Source organism: Ictalurus furcatus, chromosome 9 (assembly GCF_023375685.1).
Source record: "Ictalurus furcatus strain D&B chromosome 9, Billie_1.0, whole genome shotgun sequence".
In the NCBI taxonomy this organism is placed as follows: domain Eukaryota; kingdom Metazoa; phylum Chordata; class Actinopteri; order Siluriformes; family Ictaluridae; genus Ictalurus; species Ictalurus furcatus.
This window is the reverse complement of record NC_071263.1, coordinates 8,605,034-8,623,147: the sequence shown is the minus strand read 5'-3', so window position 1 is coordinate 8,623,147 and position 18,114 is coordinate 8,605,034. Positions and strand designations below refer to the sequence as shown.

At 39.9% G+C, this 18,114-nt stretch overlaps 1 protein-coding gene across 1 annotated transcript in view; it reads right to left on the bottom strand.

The window, feature by feature from the left end:
• LOC128612961 (ryanodine receptor 3) overlaps positions 1-18,114 on the bottom strand; it is a 232,833-nt gene that overhangs the window by 55,121 nt on the left and 159,598 nt on the right. Inside the window, exons 39-49 of the mRNA XM_053633452.1 lie at positions 12,059-12,332; positions 11,167-11,281; positions 8,934-9,066; positions 6,983-7,086; positions 6,698-6,833; positions 6,248-6,434; positions 4,956-5,064; positions 4,611-4,731; positions 4,308-4,477; positions 1,340-1,560; positions 887-977 (exon numbers count right to left, since the gene is read on the bottom strand). Coding sequence (XP_053489427.1) covers positions 887-977; positions 1,340-1,560; positions 4,308-4,477; positions 4,611-4,731; positions 4,956-5,064; positions 6,248-6,434; positions 6,698-6,833; positions 6,983-7,086; positions 8,934-9,066; positions 11,167-11,281; positions 12,059-12,332 — 1,661 coding nt within the window. The remainder of the gene's footprint in view (positions 1-886; positions 978-1,339; positions 1,561-4,307; positions 4,478-4,610; positions 4,732-4,955; positions 5,065-6,247; positions 6,435-6,697; positions 6,834-6,982; positions 7,087-8,933; positions 9,067-11,166; positions 11,282-12,058; positions 12,333-18,114) is intronic.

Here is an 18,114-nt window from a genome sequence, read left to right as displayed (position 1 = left end):
TTTGGAATAATGTACTCTGGACAGACGAATCAAAGATCGAGTTCACTGCCTCAGGAACTTGCATTCATTGATTTAACAATGAATTCTGCATCATATCAGAGGGTGCTTTAAGATAATGTGAGGTCATTTTTCCGAATGTTGAAGCTGAACCAAAAGTTCAACAAGATAATGTAGAAATGGAGAGTTATGGAATGGCCTAGTCAAAGCCTGGATTTGAATACCATTGAAATGTTGTGGGGGATTTGAAATAAGCAGTACATGCAAGAAAACTCCAGCAAGCTACACAATTATGCAAAATGCCTACAAGAAGTTATTTCTAGTAAAGGGGACAATTCTAGCTTCTGAGGCCAAGGGTGTACTCACTTTTTCCACAGACAAATATCACATCTATGGATATTTCTGTTGAATAAATGATTGAAAAGCTAATTTTCCTTATGGTTTTGTTCAAGTATATCAACTTTATTAATAGGCAGTCTTTCAAAGATGATCAAATGTTTGCTTGTCCAAATATGTCAAAAAAGCCAACAATTTCCATGGGGTGTATTTATTTTTTCACATGACGGTATATGCAGTTTAACCATCCCTCACTATCGCTTCCTCCCTTTCGTCTTTGTATTCAGGTCATAGTGTAAAACATCAGTGACATACAATGAAAAGTATTCTCATTCAGTGACCGATTTTAATTTTAAAGTTGATTGAAAGATGCTCGCTTTTGTGTTTATGCATGCACCAATGAAAGTCGATTTAAATTTGACATGCCTAGGACATAATGAGATAGGTAAAATGTGTAATAAAAGATACTAGATGGAGTAACAGCAGTATAGCAAAGGAGACAACATTGTATTATAGTAACTAAAAGGATGCATAAATAATGACCTGTATTTACCTTAAGAGGCATCTTACAGTATTCAGACAGCAAAGGCACGTCAAACACTAATCGACGCAGCAGCTGTTGAAGCATAGATGGCCTCAAGTACCTGCAAATATGATACCAGATAACTCAACATCACTATTTAACAGAAACATCAAAAGGTTTCCAGTTTTCTCTAGGCTCTCCAACTAGCAAAAAATAAAACAGTGTGGAAAAAAAAAATTGTAATACACTGTTCTATCCTGTTGCTGTGCTCTGACTGTAAGTGACCTGAGTGTCACATGATAGTATAATTGTGCTTTTGGGTGTCACCTTGGTTATAGGGATACCACGACTAGAACATTATGAGCAGATTCTATAATAAACAAAACTATAAGCATATCATTAGTCTCATCTTTAAATTATGACAGAACTAAAGGTCAGCAAAAAAACAAGTTCCTTCAGGGTGTAAAACCCAAAAAGACTTACTTGCACACGGCCAGAAGGCACTCCTCGATAGCATCTCTCTGGGCCTTAGTGAGTGATGAGCCCTTGCTCAGCTGGTAGATAGTGTGAAGTGTGGAATCAATGAGTGTGGCGTGGTGTTCTGTACCGGCAAAATGAGGGGCACAGCGAGTTAGCAAGGGCAACATCGCAGAGCCGATATAACGGTTCATGGTCAGTGCTGTTTCAGTGGTCCTTAGTGCTTCCTACAGAGAAATGAAAGCAGATGTTTTCCAAAGAAAGAGTTTTAAAAATTATTATGTATACAAACAAATTCTGAATAGAGATGAACTAAGGTGGTTTGGAAGTTTCCTTGTAAAAATGTAAGCAAGAGTCAGTTCGGATACTGCTGCCATCCAAAATAGTGTGGTTTTACATTAGAGAGCCTGAGAAGATTAGACAGTAGGAAATTTAAAGACATACCCACTTATATATGGATTGCAAGTCAGATCACATTTAATTTTGATGATTTTTTATATTTAGAAATCATCAAAACAGTGAAGAGCATGACACCTACAGAATCTGCAGCAATACGGAAAATTTTGGTCTAAAACATTCTGGCACTGGAATGAGATTTTCAAATACAAAAACATTTAACCAGAGTTGAGTGTAACGCTTCACAAAGTAACGTGTTACTGTAATCTAATTACTTTTTCTGATAACACAGTAATATAATGCATTACATTTAAATTTATGTAATTTGATTACAGTTACTGATGTCAATAAAATTACATTACTTGCGTTACAAATTTATAGTTAAGAAAACAATATTAAGTAAAATGCATTTTTAAAATAAATCACGTTTTGCCTCGAAGATTTTTTTCTTTAGCCCCGAATAATTCTCCACTTGGGAGAGGTTTGTCACTGACCAATTGAACTTCAGTAAAAGAAGATGGTGGTGTTGTAATTTTATATCTTCAGTGAATGGAGGCGAGACCAATCAGACAGGGTTTACATGAAAATATGTGGAAACACTCGTGTCTTATTGGGAGACAGCTCTCAATTCTGCCAAACGCTAGCTCATACAGTTAGTGTGATTGAAAATGGATAAACTCAGACTTAAAAAAAAAAAAAAAAAAAAACAATAAAAGGGTTGAAACTGAAACAATAACATCCTCTGATGCTGAGCAGGAAAACAAGGTGTGTAAATGTCTATATGAGTTCCAGTTTACATGAACATGATGTGAGCAGAGCATAAGGAAAGACAATGTATTTTGCATGGCACTGTAGCAGCTAAACCTATACAGTGATAGCTTAGCTGTGCCTCCCCTTGGCTAGAGACAACAAAATAGCCCTGTTAGAAAAGTTTTCTATTTTTTCGGTCTGGTAGTTCTACAAACTGTAACAACACGAGAGGCAAGTTTTATGATAAATCCAATTTTTTTTGATCATGTCATACATTTACGTGTGCTAAAATTACTGAAAGAACTATGAGTTTCACTTTGTAGTGTATTTTTGTAGGTTTGAAAGTTTTGAAAGTAACATGAAAGTAATGTAATTAGTAATCTGATTACGTTTTACATGCAGTAATCAGTAATATAATCAGATTACTGAGGTGGGGCTTCATTCATTCCAAATATTTCACATATTTTTGAGCTCATCAATTTGCCTATCTGACAGACACATTTGCCAATCCCACACTAGTAAGAAAACAGTAAAAAATCTGGCCTTGAATATGTACAGTTTCAGAGTTCAGGCAAAGTTGTGAGGCTTAGGCTACAAGCAGGCTCATTTCTCATTTCAATCTCATTTTTACCTTGAGACAGAAAAACCACTAGGCAACTGATGGTATTTGTCCAAAAGCATAACTTGCAAAATTGCTAAACAGGCTGTTATGGTTTCTGAAGCCCTAAGATTTTTTTTTTAGTTGCTTATTTGTTTTGCATAGTTTTACAAGGTATTAAATTGGCATGCTATCATATTTCGTGTTAAATCTCCTTCAAACACATTTACTATCAACCAAAAACAATCCAGAAATAGAGTAGTAATCTTTTTGTCTTGTGCAGGTCAAGGGTTTCAATTCATACTGCCCGTGACTCATTCATTCAATTCACACTGGCGTCAATCATATACAGAAGCTTCATTGGGGCCTTTCTCACTTTATGTAGGTCATAAACTGTGTAAATTCGCCATAAGATTATTATGACCATTCATTAACACTGTACACAATCAAAAAAGCATATTTGCTCAGCAAAATAAGTGTAGTGTCATGAAGCCACTTTCCGTCTATCAGGTTTAAAAGAAGCAAAGGAGCCATAACAATCACCTCACATTTAAATACATACAGAGTGAAAGCAAATATTTTATCCAGACACCACAGGCTATGCTATATATAAAAGACAAGTACTGTCTCTCATTTATAAATTTGGGATCAGCCCCAGGGCATTACTAGATTCACCCATTCTGTCTTGTATTTGACCTAAGAAAATTAATCAAAATGCACATCTCTATATAGCTTCTAACTGCAAACAAATAAAATGGAGCATCTTTCTGTGTATGATCTCCCCTGTCCAGTGATTACATCAAGGTGGGCAGCAGCTGCTGACCCAGTTTACATTTGAATGCTGGGGCATGACAAGTAAAAGGCAGCTGGAATGGCTATTTCTATATGCATGACAAACATTATTTTACATTTCAGTTTCACTGAAGGAAGCTATCCGCTAACTTGTCATTACTGGAAAAGGATGTTGAAAAGCTGCAATGATTAACCACGGAAGTTATACACTTAGAGCAAACTGTATTATGAAAATTAAAATAATGAGCAGGTAGACCAACTATTGGAATCTGCAGTAAGTGAGTCAATATGAAAAAATAGGTTGCTCCAGATATTTAGGTCATTATTATGACACTGTATATGAACAGTAAGACTGAATTATGCACTAATGCAAACATGGGTGTTTAAAATCGTGCTCTATATGATCAGTCAGATTGTTGTAAAGGTGTGTGTGCTCACTGTGTCCAGAGAGGCAGCCGCTCTTAGGTCAGGCAGGAAGCCAACTTCCAGAAGATGCAGGAGGAAGCTTTGGTCTTCTATGCCATAGACTCGGTCAAGAAACAGAACCATGGGTGCCTTGTGGTCCGGACAGAAACAGGCTGACATGTCAGGCTCTGTCACACTACCATCTGAGATAAAAATAAAAAAAAAAAAGAGCATTATCACATCTGTTCTGTCATTTTACTGAGGAGTCAGGGAAACCTATTTTATTTGTCACTTTTGTCGTTGATTCAATTCATAAGCTAATTATCACACTCCTACCTTTATTGACAACAGGCATCCTGAGTGGGATGCTGATTATGCCAACAAGGTCTTCAGTGGGCACCAAGGAGCGCAAGATGGCACGGATCCTCAGAGCCTCTCCTTTGCCTTTATTTATTAGCTGTGTGAATGAGGGCCAATGATTATAAAATAAAATCCAGAAGTACTAGCATCCTTCATGAAATTAAGCAAAAAAATTTACAAAATTTTGAGGTTAAATAAATTGAGAGCATTGCAGTTTTATACTAACACAATATCCTAACACAATACAACACAGTATCCTGCATAAACAATCATAACATTACTGTAAATGTGCTTTAGAATAAAAAAAAAAGGGGAACACACATGCATTTCAGGTGCACAGCGTCCCAGCAGATCAATGAGGGCTGAGTAGAACGACATGATAGCATTGCCCATGTGAACCACCTCTTCCTCCTCCTCATCTTCTGTAGACCTAAGAGAATGCGAAAGATAACATGACTTCTACAGTGTGCAATAATGCTCAGCTTTGCATTGGTATTATACTATATTATAAAAAGATAAAAAATTGAGACTTTTATGGATTGCAGACTACGTTATTTGGATTGTAACAGATAATGTGTTCTGAACAAATCTGAATACAGATACAAACAGTTGGTGGAGTACAAGACAAAACAACCACACAAGCATGAGGTTTCTATTTTAATGTGGAGCTTTAAAGGATAGCTTGCTGAAGCTCATCGGGAGGGTTGCCAAGTTCCTGAAAATTCCTATCCTAACTACAACTCAAAAATTAAAGAATACAAAAAGACTTCAACTATCCCAAAATGGTCAAACAAGGAAAAAAAAGTAGGCACATTTTTCTTATTTTTCTCAGTCTTTTCATGGACAATTAATTAATAGTGGTGAGCATTTCTGATTAGCAGCATCTTCAATATGCAGACATTATATACAAACCTGGCAATTCTGTTTCCAAGACAAAGACCAAGATCATTAATATGATACTTATAGAAAATTCACTCATTTTTTCATCAGTGGTTTGCTTAAGTAGTTTTAACTCAACATTGAGTTACTGAGCTCCAAACTAAAACCATATTCACAATTTTTCTGTACAAACAAAAGAAATTTCTTTCATACAGTATAATGAGCTGCTACTCCATACAAAATGAGGCATCATATCTCTAATCTCTGGTTCAGTGTTATTTGATTAAATTTAAAAGGACTAACTTGTACATTCACTGAGCATGTTTTTAGTCATTTTTAAATTATGGTTCTCCATTGTTATTAAAAGAAAACATTCTCTGAATTTTCACACAGACATTATAATGAAATGCTGCTTAAAGGATGCCACTTTGACGTTGTGAGGATGTCCCAGCTTCATTGTACATTCTGATAGAATGTGCACCGAGCTTTTCTAATCTTAATCTAAACACACCCCGAAACTAAAGTAAAAAAATATATTGTTAGAAAACCAGGTTTTTTATTTCAAAACCAATACAGGCAAAAAAATATTTGGTTGCTAAGGCTAAGACAGTGGGGGTTGGGGGCTTTGCTTAGATGTATACGTGACAATTCATGGGTACAGTAATATACACTTCAATTAAAAACTCCCATGATGACAGTAATACAATGGTGTGGGTTGTGTGTGTTTATCTTACGCATCAGACATTAGGCCCTGGGTGGTGCTGGACAGGTCAAGTGCTGGTGTTTCTGATATTTTAATGGCTTCCTTCATGGCAGCTAGCAGGCCATTACCGCCTTCTCCACGCAGAGCAGGGCCAAAGCACTCGGGCCGACGAATCAGCAGCTTCACTACAACACTGGAGTTCTCTTCTACACTCTCACCTACAAAGAGAATTACAGTCACTGTTGCATTGATCTGTGAATATGTTTGTATGAGAATTAAATCTGATATATTCCCAAAACAAATGATCAATAATTATCAATCAATATCATCAGTCATAAATTATTCTTTCAATCAAATGTACAATGTCAACAATGACAATGTTAAACATATGTTCCTCATTTACTCTAATCATTAATGAAGCCAGGAACTGTACCTTTGTCATGTTAAATTAAATACTCTTGTTAGTTTGTGTTTGGCTTACCATTGACAAAAACAGCAAAGCGGAGAAAGGAGAGGTAGCGCTCTCCCTCAATTGGGTTCCAGCCTATATCTGGATAGCCTTTGGCAAGGAGCATGGGACAACTCTGCAGTCCACAGCCAGCCAGATATGTTACTACCTACACACACACACACAGAAAACAGAAATGATGGTTCCTTACATATGCACTGTAAGAATGATAAATGCCTTCTTTGAAATATATTCATTTTGGAATTCACCTTTGATTCATAAACACACACACACACACACACACACACACACACACACCTTTTCGAGATCAGGCTCCTCAAGAGCAAGTGCCAGGCTGTTGTTGTCCATTACAGAGGAAGCAGCTACATCTAGAGGAGTGGAACCTCTCATTGATGGAGAAGCTATGGGGATGCACATACAAACATGCTCATGTTTTATCACAAGTATTTTCTTCTGCAACCTTCATTATTAATGTGTGTAACCACTGTAAAAACTCATAACAACCAGCAGACATCAGTGTTTTTAGTGCTTGTTATAGGAAACCCAACATAGGTTAGTAATACTATAAAACATTGACGCTTACAGTAACTTAGAAGTAAAAGCAACAGTTATATCACAGTTTTCCCATCATTAAGTCTGAGCTTTATTTTTCCGAGTATTGCCTGGTACTGACCACTGTCTGATTCCCATGTTTACTGATAGATCACTCTAATAAAACCCATACTAAGTTTATGCACTCACTTTGCTGACCTCATGTACATTGGAATAACAGCTGCACCATTAAGTTCAATACATGCAAAACTAGCAGAGAATATATAACTTCTACTTATAATGTCTAAAAATATTGATAATAATATACTCATTTTGTTTCTGGGACCTATTTCCTGAACTCTATTAAATTTATGAAAAATTGATTACGCTTTATGAAAACTGAAGTGCACGGTGAAGTGAATACTGACAGGTGAAGCGAATAAGATTGATTATCTCATTACAGTGGCACCTGTCAAGGGGTCAGATATATTAGGCAGCAAGTGAACGATCAGTTCTCAAAGTTGATGTGTTGGAAGCGGGAAAAATGGGCAAGCGTAAGGATCTGAGCAACTTTAAGTGTAAAATTGTGATGGCTAGACAACTGGGGTCAGAACATCTCTAAAATGGCAGGTCTTGTGGGGTGTTCCCGGAATGCAGTGGTTGGTACCTACCAAAAGTGGTCAGAGGAAGGACAACAGGTGAACCGACAACAGGGTCATGGGTGCCCAAGGTTCATTGGGATGGGGAGCAAAGGCTAGCCTATCTGGTCTGATCCCACATAAGAGCTACTGTAGCACAAATTAAGTTAATGCTGGTTATGATAGAAAGGTGTCAGAACACACAGTGAATCTGCAGCTTGCTGTGTATGGGGCTGCATAGCTACAGACTGGTAAAACTCTGGAGCAATGGAAGAAGGTGGCCTGGTCTGATGAATCCCGTTTTTTTTTTACCTCACGTGTTCAGCCGGGTGCATGTGCATCACTTACCTGGGGAAGAGATGGCACCAAGATGCACTATGGGAAGAAGGCAAGCCAGCAGAGGCAGCGTGATGCTCTGGGCATGTCCTGCTGGGAAATTGGGCCCTGATATTTATGTGGATGTTACCTTGACACGTAACACCTACTTAAACATTGTTGCAGACCAAGTACACACCTTCATGGCAACAATATTCCCTAATGGCAGTGGCCTCTTTCAGCAGCATAATGTGCCCTGCCACACTGCAAAAATTGTTCAGAAATGCTTTGAGGAACATGGCAAATAGTTCAAAGTGTTGACTTGGCCTCCAAATTCCCCAGATCTCAATCCAATCGAGCATCTGTGGTATGTGCTAGACAAAAATGTCAGCTCCATGGAGGCCACACCTCACAACTTACTATGGAAGCCACACTACGCAACGCGTGACTTACAGGACCTGCTACTAACGTCTTCGTGCCAGATACTGTATCACAGCACACCTTCAGAAGTCTTGGGGAGTCCATGCCTCGACGGGTCAGAACTGTTTTGGTAGCACAAGGGGGACCTACACAATATTAGGCAGGTGGTTTTAAAGTTATGGCTGATCTGTCTATATTCACACTAGATTTATATGTAGATTAGTCAACCTCTGACTGCCTTCATAAATGCGAATCTTTTACATATTATAATAACTCTGGTATGCACAAAGCAATTTAGATACAATTGTACTGATAAGTAGGGATCCTTGTGTTCAGGAACTCACCCAAACCCACACTGCTGTTCTCTAGCAGGTAACTCAAGTGATCAAACATGGCCTTCTGGTTCTGTCGGCTGATTCGACAGAAATAGCACAGGAAGCGGCAGCAACTGGCCACCATTTTGGGAAAAGCAATTTCCTGTGAAACAATGTGGATAATTAAACTCAATTCGCCAGTTGCTGAAAAAGAAAATACCAGGTAAGGAAAACATGCTCACTGGCAGGACCCCTATGTACAGACACTTGTTATTTATCAATGGCAGACTGAACTGAATGCATAGACATTTCAGATTCACCCTCACCTGTGTCTAGTTATGCCTTTTGAAGCACACTATTTACAGTAAGTTTTGTTGGATATGTGTATCATTGGTAATTTAATGAAAAGCTAGCACTTGCATCTGCCTCAACTACACATTCCTGACACTCACAGTACAACTGCTACATCTCCTGAGTACTGGCTCACTTCTAGACTGAGCTGGGATTTAGGGGTCTCATTATTTGGATGCATGACCAAATATGCTGTATGTGGGTGCAGGTCTGTGTGTGCCACTTGAATTGAACTCCAGCACTGTAGTAAAAAAGTACATTAATTTTTACTTCCATATAAGTAAAAGAGGACTCAAGAATCCACAGACTTATTAAATCACAAGCCAACTTTAATTAATCTTATAGATCCTAATGAGCTAGCCCTTTTTAATATAAAAAGATACATGATATATGAAGGTACTATCTATCTGCAGTGGCAAATGTCCAGGCCTCATTAACCCACGTAAAGACAAATACTCTCACCATACCATGTCCCACAGGAACCAATCAGCATTTAAATTAAGGCCAGGCACAAGGTTATACAAAGTCTATGACGAAACATATGCACATTTAACATCTCTGTGATTGGGGTGTCATCAGACTGCCACTAAGGTAATCTCACTTAAATGTTTTTACCAGTGGCATATTCTCATTTTATTTTGGAATTAAATAACCATTTCCAACGATGAGAAATTATAATATAATATAATTTAACATAATTTGTTCGTGATGGAGTCTTCACTGAAAAAATAGTTGATTGGTGGAAGAGACAGTAATGCATTAAGGTACATTACATTGTTAGTTAACATTAAACTATAGATGCCAGTAGTAATACATGATAAGCAATGTTGACAAAATAATCAATGCTTATTTTCATGCTAATAATTGCTAATAATAATAATAATAATAATAATAATATGCTAATAAGTGTTGCTTTTTTAAATAATAAAACAAATCAAACAAATAAAAATCACCTGTTTTTTGTTATGAGAAAAATATCACTAAATAAAAACATTCTAGTAATACAGTCTAACAAACTAATAGTTTAGTGACTAACCTGCAATTTGTATTTAACTGGCAAAATTCATTAGTTAGACTGAATACTTAGTGCCCTTATATTCATTGACCTTATTATTTAACATTTAGTGACATGCTCACTCATTCTCTCACCTTCAGTAACCATTTAATCATAGATAGGGTTGAGATAGATCCAGAGAAATCTGGGACTTCAGATTAGATAGGATACCAGTTCATCTCAGGGCACCATAAACACACTTATTCATACACTCATTCATAGCTAGGGGAAATTTATCTTAGCCAGTCCACCTATTGGAATGTTTCTGAAAGGAAACCCATAAAGCCATAAAGGCATGTAGAGAAAATGTACAGAAACTCCACACAGACAGTAACTCAAGCACAGAATCAAACCTGGGACCCTGCAGCTGTGAGGTGGCAACGTATCCCTCTGGATCACTGTGCCACCCTGGTAACACTCTGCAATTATGCTAATTTATGTGGGCTGTAAGTCCTGGTCTGAATAAACATTAGTCAAAGCAGATTTAACATTTTGTTTAACATTTAAACAAACATCAGTCAATGTGTATGTTAATTTGGCTACTTCATCATTATTTACAGTTTACCATCAACCAATATTACCATAGCAATAACATTAATAGGCATAGGAAATAAAAATGCAATAAGGTGGGCGTAAAACCAGATCTACTGGGGAAAAAAATGCTTTTTCAATTTTTCTCACCATAGATGGCCAATAAAATATGATATGACCAAAAATATGACCAAATTAAGGAAGTACTGGGTTGACAATATAAACATTATAATGCAATTACTGCAAGCAAAAGTATATAATCAGGTGCACTGCATGCAGTTGCACACGCATACATGCACACAATGTCCCAGAACAACTGTGCAGTACCTGAGACTTGCCTCCCCCCAGTACATTCACCATAACCTCCATGACGGTCTCGTGCATGCCCAGTACTCTCATCAGGTTCGGGTGCTGGTAGAACACCTTATTGTTCATTATGTCACTAAAACATACAAAATTAAAGAGAAGACCTTAGGCTAATACAAATGGAAGTGAGCTCACACTAGCCTTTGAGTTTATTGCATCCTATAATTACTGTTCTTTGCATTATCTAGAAATTGCTTGCCATTTTCCTCTAATTTACCTGATTAGAATAGCTATTCAGTGCTATAAATCATGTCAACCTTGCAAACGGATGCACATGTAATACATCTTCCTGCAAGCTAAACCATCTATCATAGTTGGTGTGCTTATAATCAGATATGTACCAGTGTCCTTTGAATAATGAATAAAAAGTGTGTAGGATATAAACAGAAAATGGATATGGGGAAATGTAAAAAGTAGCAAAGGAGCAACCTGATGGCAGCAGCTAAAATAAGTGAACAATTCAGATAGTCCATACAAATTCTCCCCACTGCTGTTATTCGACTGATCAGGTATCACTACAGGAAAAATCTTTACTTATTCTCTATATACTGACTGCTTAACTGCCACTTAATTGATTTTTATTTGACATTTAACAGTCATACACCTAATTTCAATTAACATTTTATCTGAAACTTTTTTTAGTGCTCTGATAATTGTAACTGAAGCAGACTGTCTATCTGCACAATATTTAAAATTCATATACGTGTAAGAGTATTTTTGTACCTTTACCCAAAAATGCAAATGTTATGAAGAATGTCTAAAAGCTTTTCATTACCCATCTTATTCACAATTAGCAGTACTATTATTTCTAAATGTGCTATATAATTAAAATGAGTTATAAGTATTACCACACCTGAGGCCATGAATCATGAGCTGCTCTTCTTCTTTGCCCATACGGACACTGAGCAGTGAGCGGATCTGACCCAGTGAGGCCAGCAGGTGGATGGTGTCATGCACAGATGCAGCACTGATGGTGTAGCTTTTGCGCATAGCACGCAACAGCTCGCCAATGCTGTCATATTGTCGCCGTAGTAGGCTGAACATGGCACGCACCAGCTCTGGGTCTTGGATGTGGCTCTCCTGAGCCCAGCTTACCATGGTCTGAGAGATCAACTCCTTCAGGTTGGCTGCAGTGACAAGCACATTGAGTAAAATTAACTTATTCTTGTTACATTTACCAATATATTTTAGTGCAAGACAATTATCAAATGTCATTTGAAATAACCAAATATATCATATTACCATATCTGTTATTAGATGTAGAAACAATATTTTTTAAAATAGGCCCACAATATTTATTGAAATAGGCCCACGTGTGTGTGAACAGGTGTGAGTGTAAATTAAAAATAGAGGACATGTGACAGGGCCCATGTCAGTCAGGGGCCAAAATCAACTTATACAAAGACCAGTCAATTCTGGATATTGTACTGTACTGTAGATATTAGAAAAGGGTGTAGCACAGTAGCTATGCTCTTAGCTACATAGGAATAACATTCATGAAATGTATCAGTCAGAATTTAGGCCTCACCATGGCATAGAGACAGTGCTAGTTAAAGTGGTAAATGACCTACTACTGGCCTCTGATCAGGGTTGTCTCCTTGCTTGTGTTGCTTGACCATAGTGCAGCTTTTGATATAATTGATCAGGTATTCTCCTTGGTAGACGAGAAAATGTTGTTGTCATTAAGGGAACAGCCCTCTCCTGGCTCAGGTCTTATTTGACTGATTGTTATCAGTTCGTAGATGTAAATGGAGATTTTTCTGTGCATACTGAGGTAAAGTTTGGTGTTCCGCAAGGTTCTGTTTTAGGCCCACTGCTTTATACTTTATATATGCTACCTCTGGGTCAAATTATTCATAAACATGGAATTAGCTTCTACTGTTATGCTGATGAAACACAGTTGTATGTTGCAGCAAAGTCAGATGACAGACCCCAGCTTAATAAAGTTGAGGAGTGTGTAAAGGACATTAGACACCGGATGCTCATTAACTTCCTTTTACTTTATTCTGACAAGACAGAAGTACTTCTACTGGGACCACATGCAACTAGAAGTAAGCTTTCTGATTACATAGTAACTCTGGATGGCCTTTCTGTTTCATCATGTGCAGGAGTAAAAGCCCTTGGTGTGATTATTGACCCCAGTCAATTCATTTGACGCTCATGTAGATAATATCACTAGGATAGCCTTCTTTCCTCCCAGAAATATTGCAAAGATAAGAAATATAATGTCACTACACAATGCAGGAAAAATAGTTCGTGCTTTTGTCACTTCTAGGTTGGATTATTGTAATGCCTTACTATCTGAATGTTCCAGTAGGTGTATAAACAAGCTCCAGTTAGTCCAGAATGCAGCTGCAAGAGTCCTAACTAGAACCAGAACATATGACCATATCACCCCTATCTTATCCACACTGCATTGGCTCATAGTAAAATTTTGCATTGATTTTAAAATACTACTATTGACCTATAAAGCACTGAATGGTCTCACACCACAGTACCTGAGCAAACTTTTGGTCTCTCATGATCAGGTTTGTTGATGGTGGAGTGGCTGGCCACCTAGCTAGTCTTGCCGGAGTCCCTCCTTGCACTCACGCAAAGTACATCGTCCTTAACCATTACGGGGCAATAAGCATACCTAACAATCTCTCCCTCTCTTTCCATCTCTCTCCCACTCTCTTTCTGTCGAGCTACACATGATCCTCCTGAGATACCAGTGATCCTGGCCCCTTCTGCTTCCCAGACCTGCCTGATCCATCCTGATGCCCTACTTCTGGTTGGAGTTCTCATCAATTAGAAGTCACATGCTGCTGCTGAGGATGGCCCCACATGGTGCAGCCTAAAGATCACTGAGATTACTGAGGATGGTACCACTTAAAATCTGTTAAAGATGGCTTTGGACCTCAATTCATGTGACCAGTTATGCTATGATGGCTAGGACTACAATTGCGATTATAGCCTTAGCACTGCAATTACCACAAAAAAGTCTCCATCAGTGAATAGTGGAGAAGATCAACAAAACAGACATCATGTAAAACCTGTAATGAATTTTCCTGGTTACACAACTGCACTATTTGAGCATGTAGTATTAGCACATTTATACAAGGGCTTTATTTATAATTGTATTATCTGTTGTCACCCAGATGAGGATGGGTTCCCTTTAGAGTCTGGTTCCTCTCAAGGTTTCTTCCTCATATCGTCACAGGGAGTTTTTCCTTGCCACCATTGCCTCTGGCTTGCTCATTAGGGACAAATTCATACATTTAAAACCTTTATACTGAATGTATATGATGTAAAGCTGCTTTGGGACAATGTCCATTGTTTAAAGAAATATAGAATTAAAACTGAATTGAACTGAGTCAATTGTGCATACCATCAATGGAATTCATTGAAATTACTTTAATTTAAATACAACCCCAATTCCGAAAAAGTTGGGACAGTATGGGAAATGCTAATAAAAACAAAGATGAGTGATTTGTAAATGTACTTTGACTTGTATTTAAACAGAAAATGTATAAAGCCAATGTATTTGATGTTTTACCTAATCAACTGCATAGTTTTTAAAGGTAAATGTTTATTTTGAAATTGATGCATGCAACACATTCCAAAAAAGTTGTAACGGGGCAATTTAGGACTAATAGCAATGTGACAAGTTGAAATAAGAAGGTGATGTGAAACAGGTGAGGCAATCATCTAATCATAGTATATAAGGAGCCTCTAAAAAAGGCGTAGTCCTTCAAGAGCAAGGATGGGTCAAGGCTCACCAATCTGCCAGCAAATGTGTCAGCAAATAATCAAACACTTTGAGAACAACATTCCCCAAAGACAAATCGGTAGGATTTTGGGCATTTCACCTTCTACAGTGCACAATATAATTAAAAGACTAAAGGAATCTGGTCAAATCTCGGTGCGTCTGGTCAAATCTCGGTGCGTAAAAGGCAAGGCCGAAAACAACTTCTGAATGTGCATGATCTCCAATCCCTCAGACGTCACTGTCTTAAAAACTGCCATGAGTCAGTAATGGATAGTCTGACATGGGCTCGGGAATGCTACCTTTGTCATTCAACACCATTCGCCGCTGCATCCACAGATGCAAAGCAGAAGCCATACATCAACACTGTCCAGAAGCTCCACCGACTTCTCTGGGCTCGGTCTCATCTGAGATGGACAGTAGTATAGTGGAATCGTGTTCCCTTTCAAAGGGAACTTCGACGTTGCATTTAGCATAACAGTATGGGAACGCCTTGTGCGCGTGACCGGTATCTGAAGCTTGTGTAAAATCATGCCTCTACTTATAGGCCTGCCATGATCAGGTGACGTGGCAATTAAGCGCGTCGCATGATATATATATGGTACCTGTGAACCACGCCGCCAGCCTTATTATCTTCAGCGAGCCTGCATGTCTGTTGTTTGTGTGACAAAAACGCTTTATTTCTACTCGATATTTTCTCAAAATCTCTGAACTTTTCTATCTCTTTTTTTAGAGGAAAAGAGAGGTAAGTAATGAGCGAGAAAGAATTCAAGAAGTGTGTTACGGCTTGCTCCCGTTTCATCACGGGGAAAAGTGCACACTTTCTGGGTGAAGTGTTAATGGTGTAGTATGCGATGGCAGACTCGAGAGGCTGCTCATGGTAACGCCTACACTAAGCAGCTCAGCTCGCGACTCGCGCTCTTCTCGAAAAAAACGGAAGCCGAAGCGAGTCGGGTTTCAGAGCCTCGCGGATCTGGGCCGGCCGCTGCCGAGGCAGCCACCTGTCTCAGGTTCGGGGGATCTCTTATAGATCTGGAAGAAGAGCCGGAGACGAGCGCTGCTCTATCTCGGTTCGGTTCGGCTCTCCGCTGGATTTTGGAGCTTGCGTCGCGACTCCTCCTTCCGCTATGGAAAACCAAAAGGGTAATAATTCCTCTCTGACTCCCAGGAGTTAGAAGGATGTGTTAAAAACTGAGAGCAGCATATAAAGAGCTGCTTGAAGTGATTACCCAGTAAAAGTAAATCCCTCACGCTGCAGAAACTCCCCTGTCTTCCAAAAGTTTATGACAAAATCTCAGGCTTCTGGGGAAAAACCACGCATAAGCCATATTCATAACCCAACGATGTTGGATTATTGAACGGCATGGCTATTTAGCTATGCTCAAGGTGGAGGAGGCGCTTGCGAGATACCTCTCTCCACCGACGGCAGATAATTACGGGGGCCGGATTGCATCCAAGCCATGTCAGGCCACCGTGGCATTGGTGGGCGAGCCTATGCAGTAGTAGTCTTGCTTGTGGGTCACTGCAGACAATGACAGGGTTGCAGGCCTACCAAGCAGACCTGCTGAGTGAGCTCGACATATGGCGGCATTCAAAAAAAAAGCCAGTTCCTTCCCTGTTGTCTCGAGCTCACCCGGGCATCCACGAGTGGAGCCTGGGCCAGCAGTAGTGTGAGGGAGACCCAGAAGGCGAGTATGGTAGCCCGCCAACCCCCGCAGACAGCCAGGGGAACCGGGCGGCCACAGTCGCGGTCTGCTACTACGCCTGATCTGAGAATGGTCATAAAGGCCAAGCAGGCAAAGAAGAGCGATCCTGAGGGGCCGTGGAGGGATGTATCTGGGGACATGAGGTTGTTAGGGCAGGTAGCCCCCAGTGCTACTGTAGGGCCTCCCCTAGCCAAGGCGGTCCCCAAGTTTTCAGTGTTCTCTGGTCAGCGAGCTGTCACAGGGCAAAGAAAATCTGATGCTTCCCTCCAATAGAATGTGGAATAGTTAATGTCACTAAAAGACCATCGGGCAGCGTGCAAACTACTGCCAAATGTGTCTCCATGGGTTCTGTCTACCATAGAAAGGGTTACCAGGTCCAGTTTGAGCTCGACCCCCCCCCCCCCCCCGGTTCACAGGTGTGCTCACCAGAGCAGTCAGCACAGACCAGAGCCTGATGTTAGCGCAGGAAGTAAGCTCCCTTTTGGACAATGGGGCCATAGAACACCCCATTCCCTAAGGGAGGGAGGTTTACAGCCATTATTTCCTGTTCCGCAAAAAAGTGGGAGTATGCGGCCAATTTTAGATCTGCATCATCCGAACCGTACTCTTCAGACATACGGGTTCAGTGGCTGATGCTCAAACTTATCGTGCCACGGATTCAGTTCGAGAACTGGATTGTGGCGATAGATCTAAAAGGTGCATATTTCCACGTAGGAATATCTCTAGCTTTATCCCCTCGCACCTTCACAAAGTGCATGGATGTCACTCTGGCTCCATTGGGACTCCAGGGCATCTGTGTACCAAACTACCTGGACGACTGGTTGATTCTAGCACGATCCAGGGAGCTGGCGGTTCAACATCGAGATGTTGTTCTTGCTCACATGAAGAGCTTGGGACTCAGGTTGAATCTCAGAAAAGTGTGCTTTCCCCGGTGCAGTGGACAACTTTTCTAGGGGTTATAGGATTCTACTACAATGAGGGCGTTTCTATCCCCAACATGCATAGTGTCAATCCTAACAACACTGAGCAAGATAAAGCTGGATCTTGGGAGACTTTGGGGTGGAGTCCACACATGTAGCTGAGGTCACATCTGTATGCTGCTCCCCCATCGCTCTGCTCCCACAAGCTCTAGCGAGAGTTCGCCAAGACAGTCTGCTAGTAGCACCTTTTTGGCCAGCTTGAACATGGGTTCTGAGGAATAATATCCCTGCGAGATGGCACTCCTTGGGAGATTCCCGTCCGCAGGGATCCACTGTAGACCCAGTAAACTGCGCAATAGCTACAGTCCTGGAGCTCCTACAAGAGCATTTCTCAGTGGGGTGGGCTCCTTCTACAATCAGGGTTACGTGGCTGCCATTTCGGCCGGCCATGCCCTGGTTGAGGGAGCCTCTGTGGGGCAACATCCTCTAACTTCGAGGTTCATGCGTGGTGTCAGACGGCTGAGGCCCATCTGCA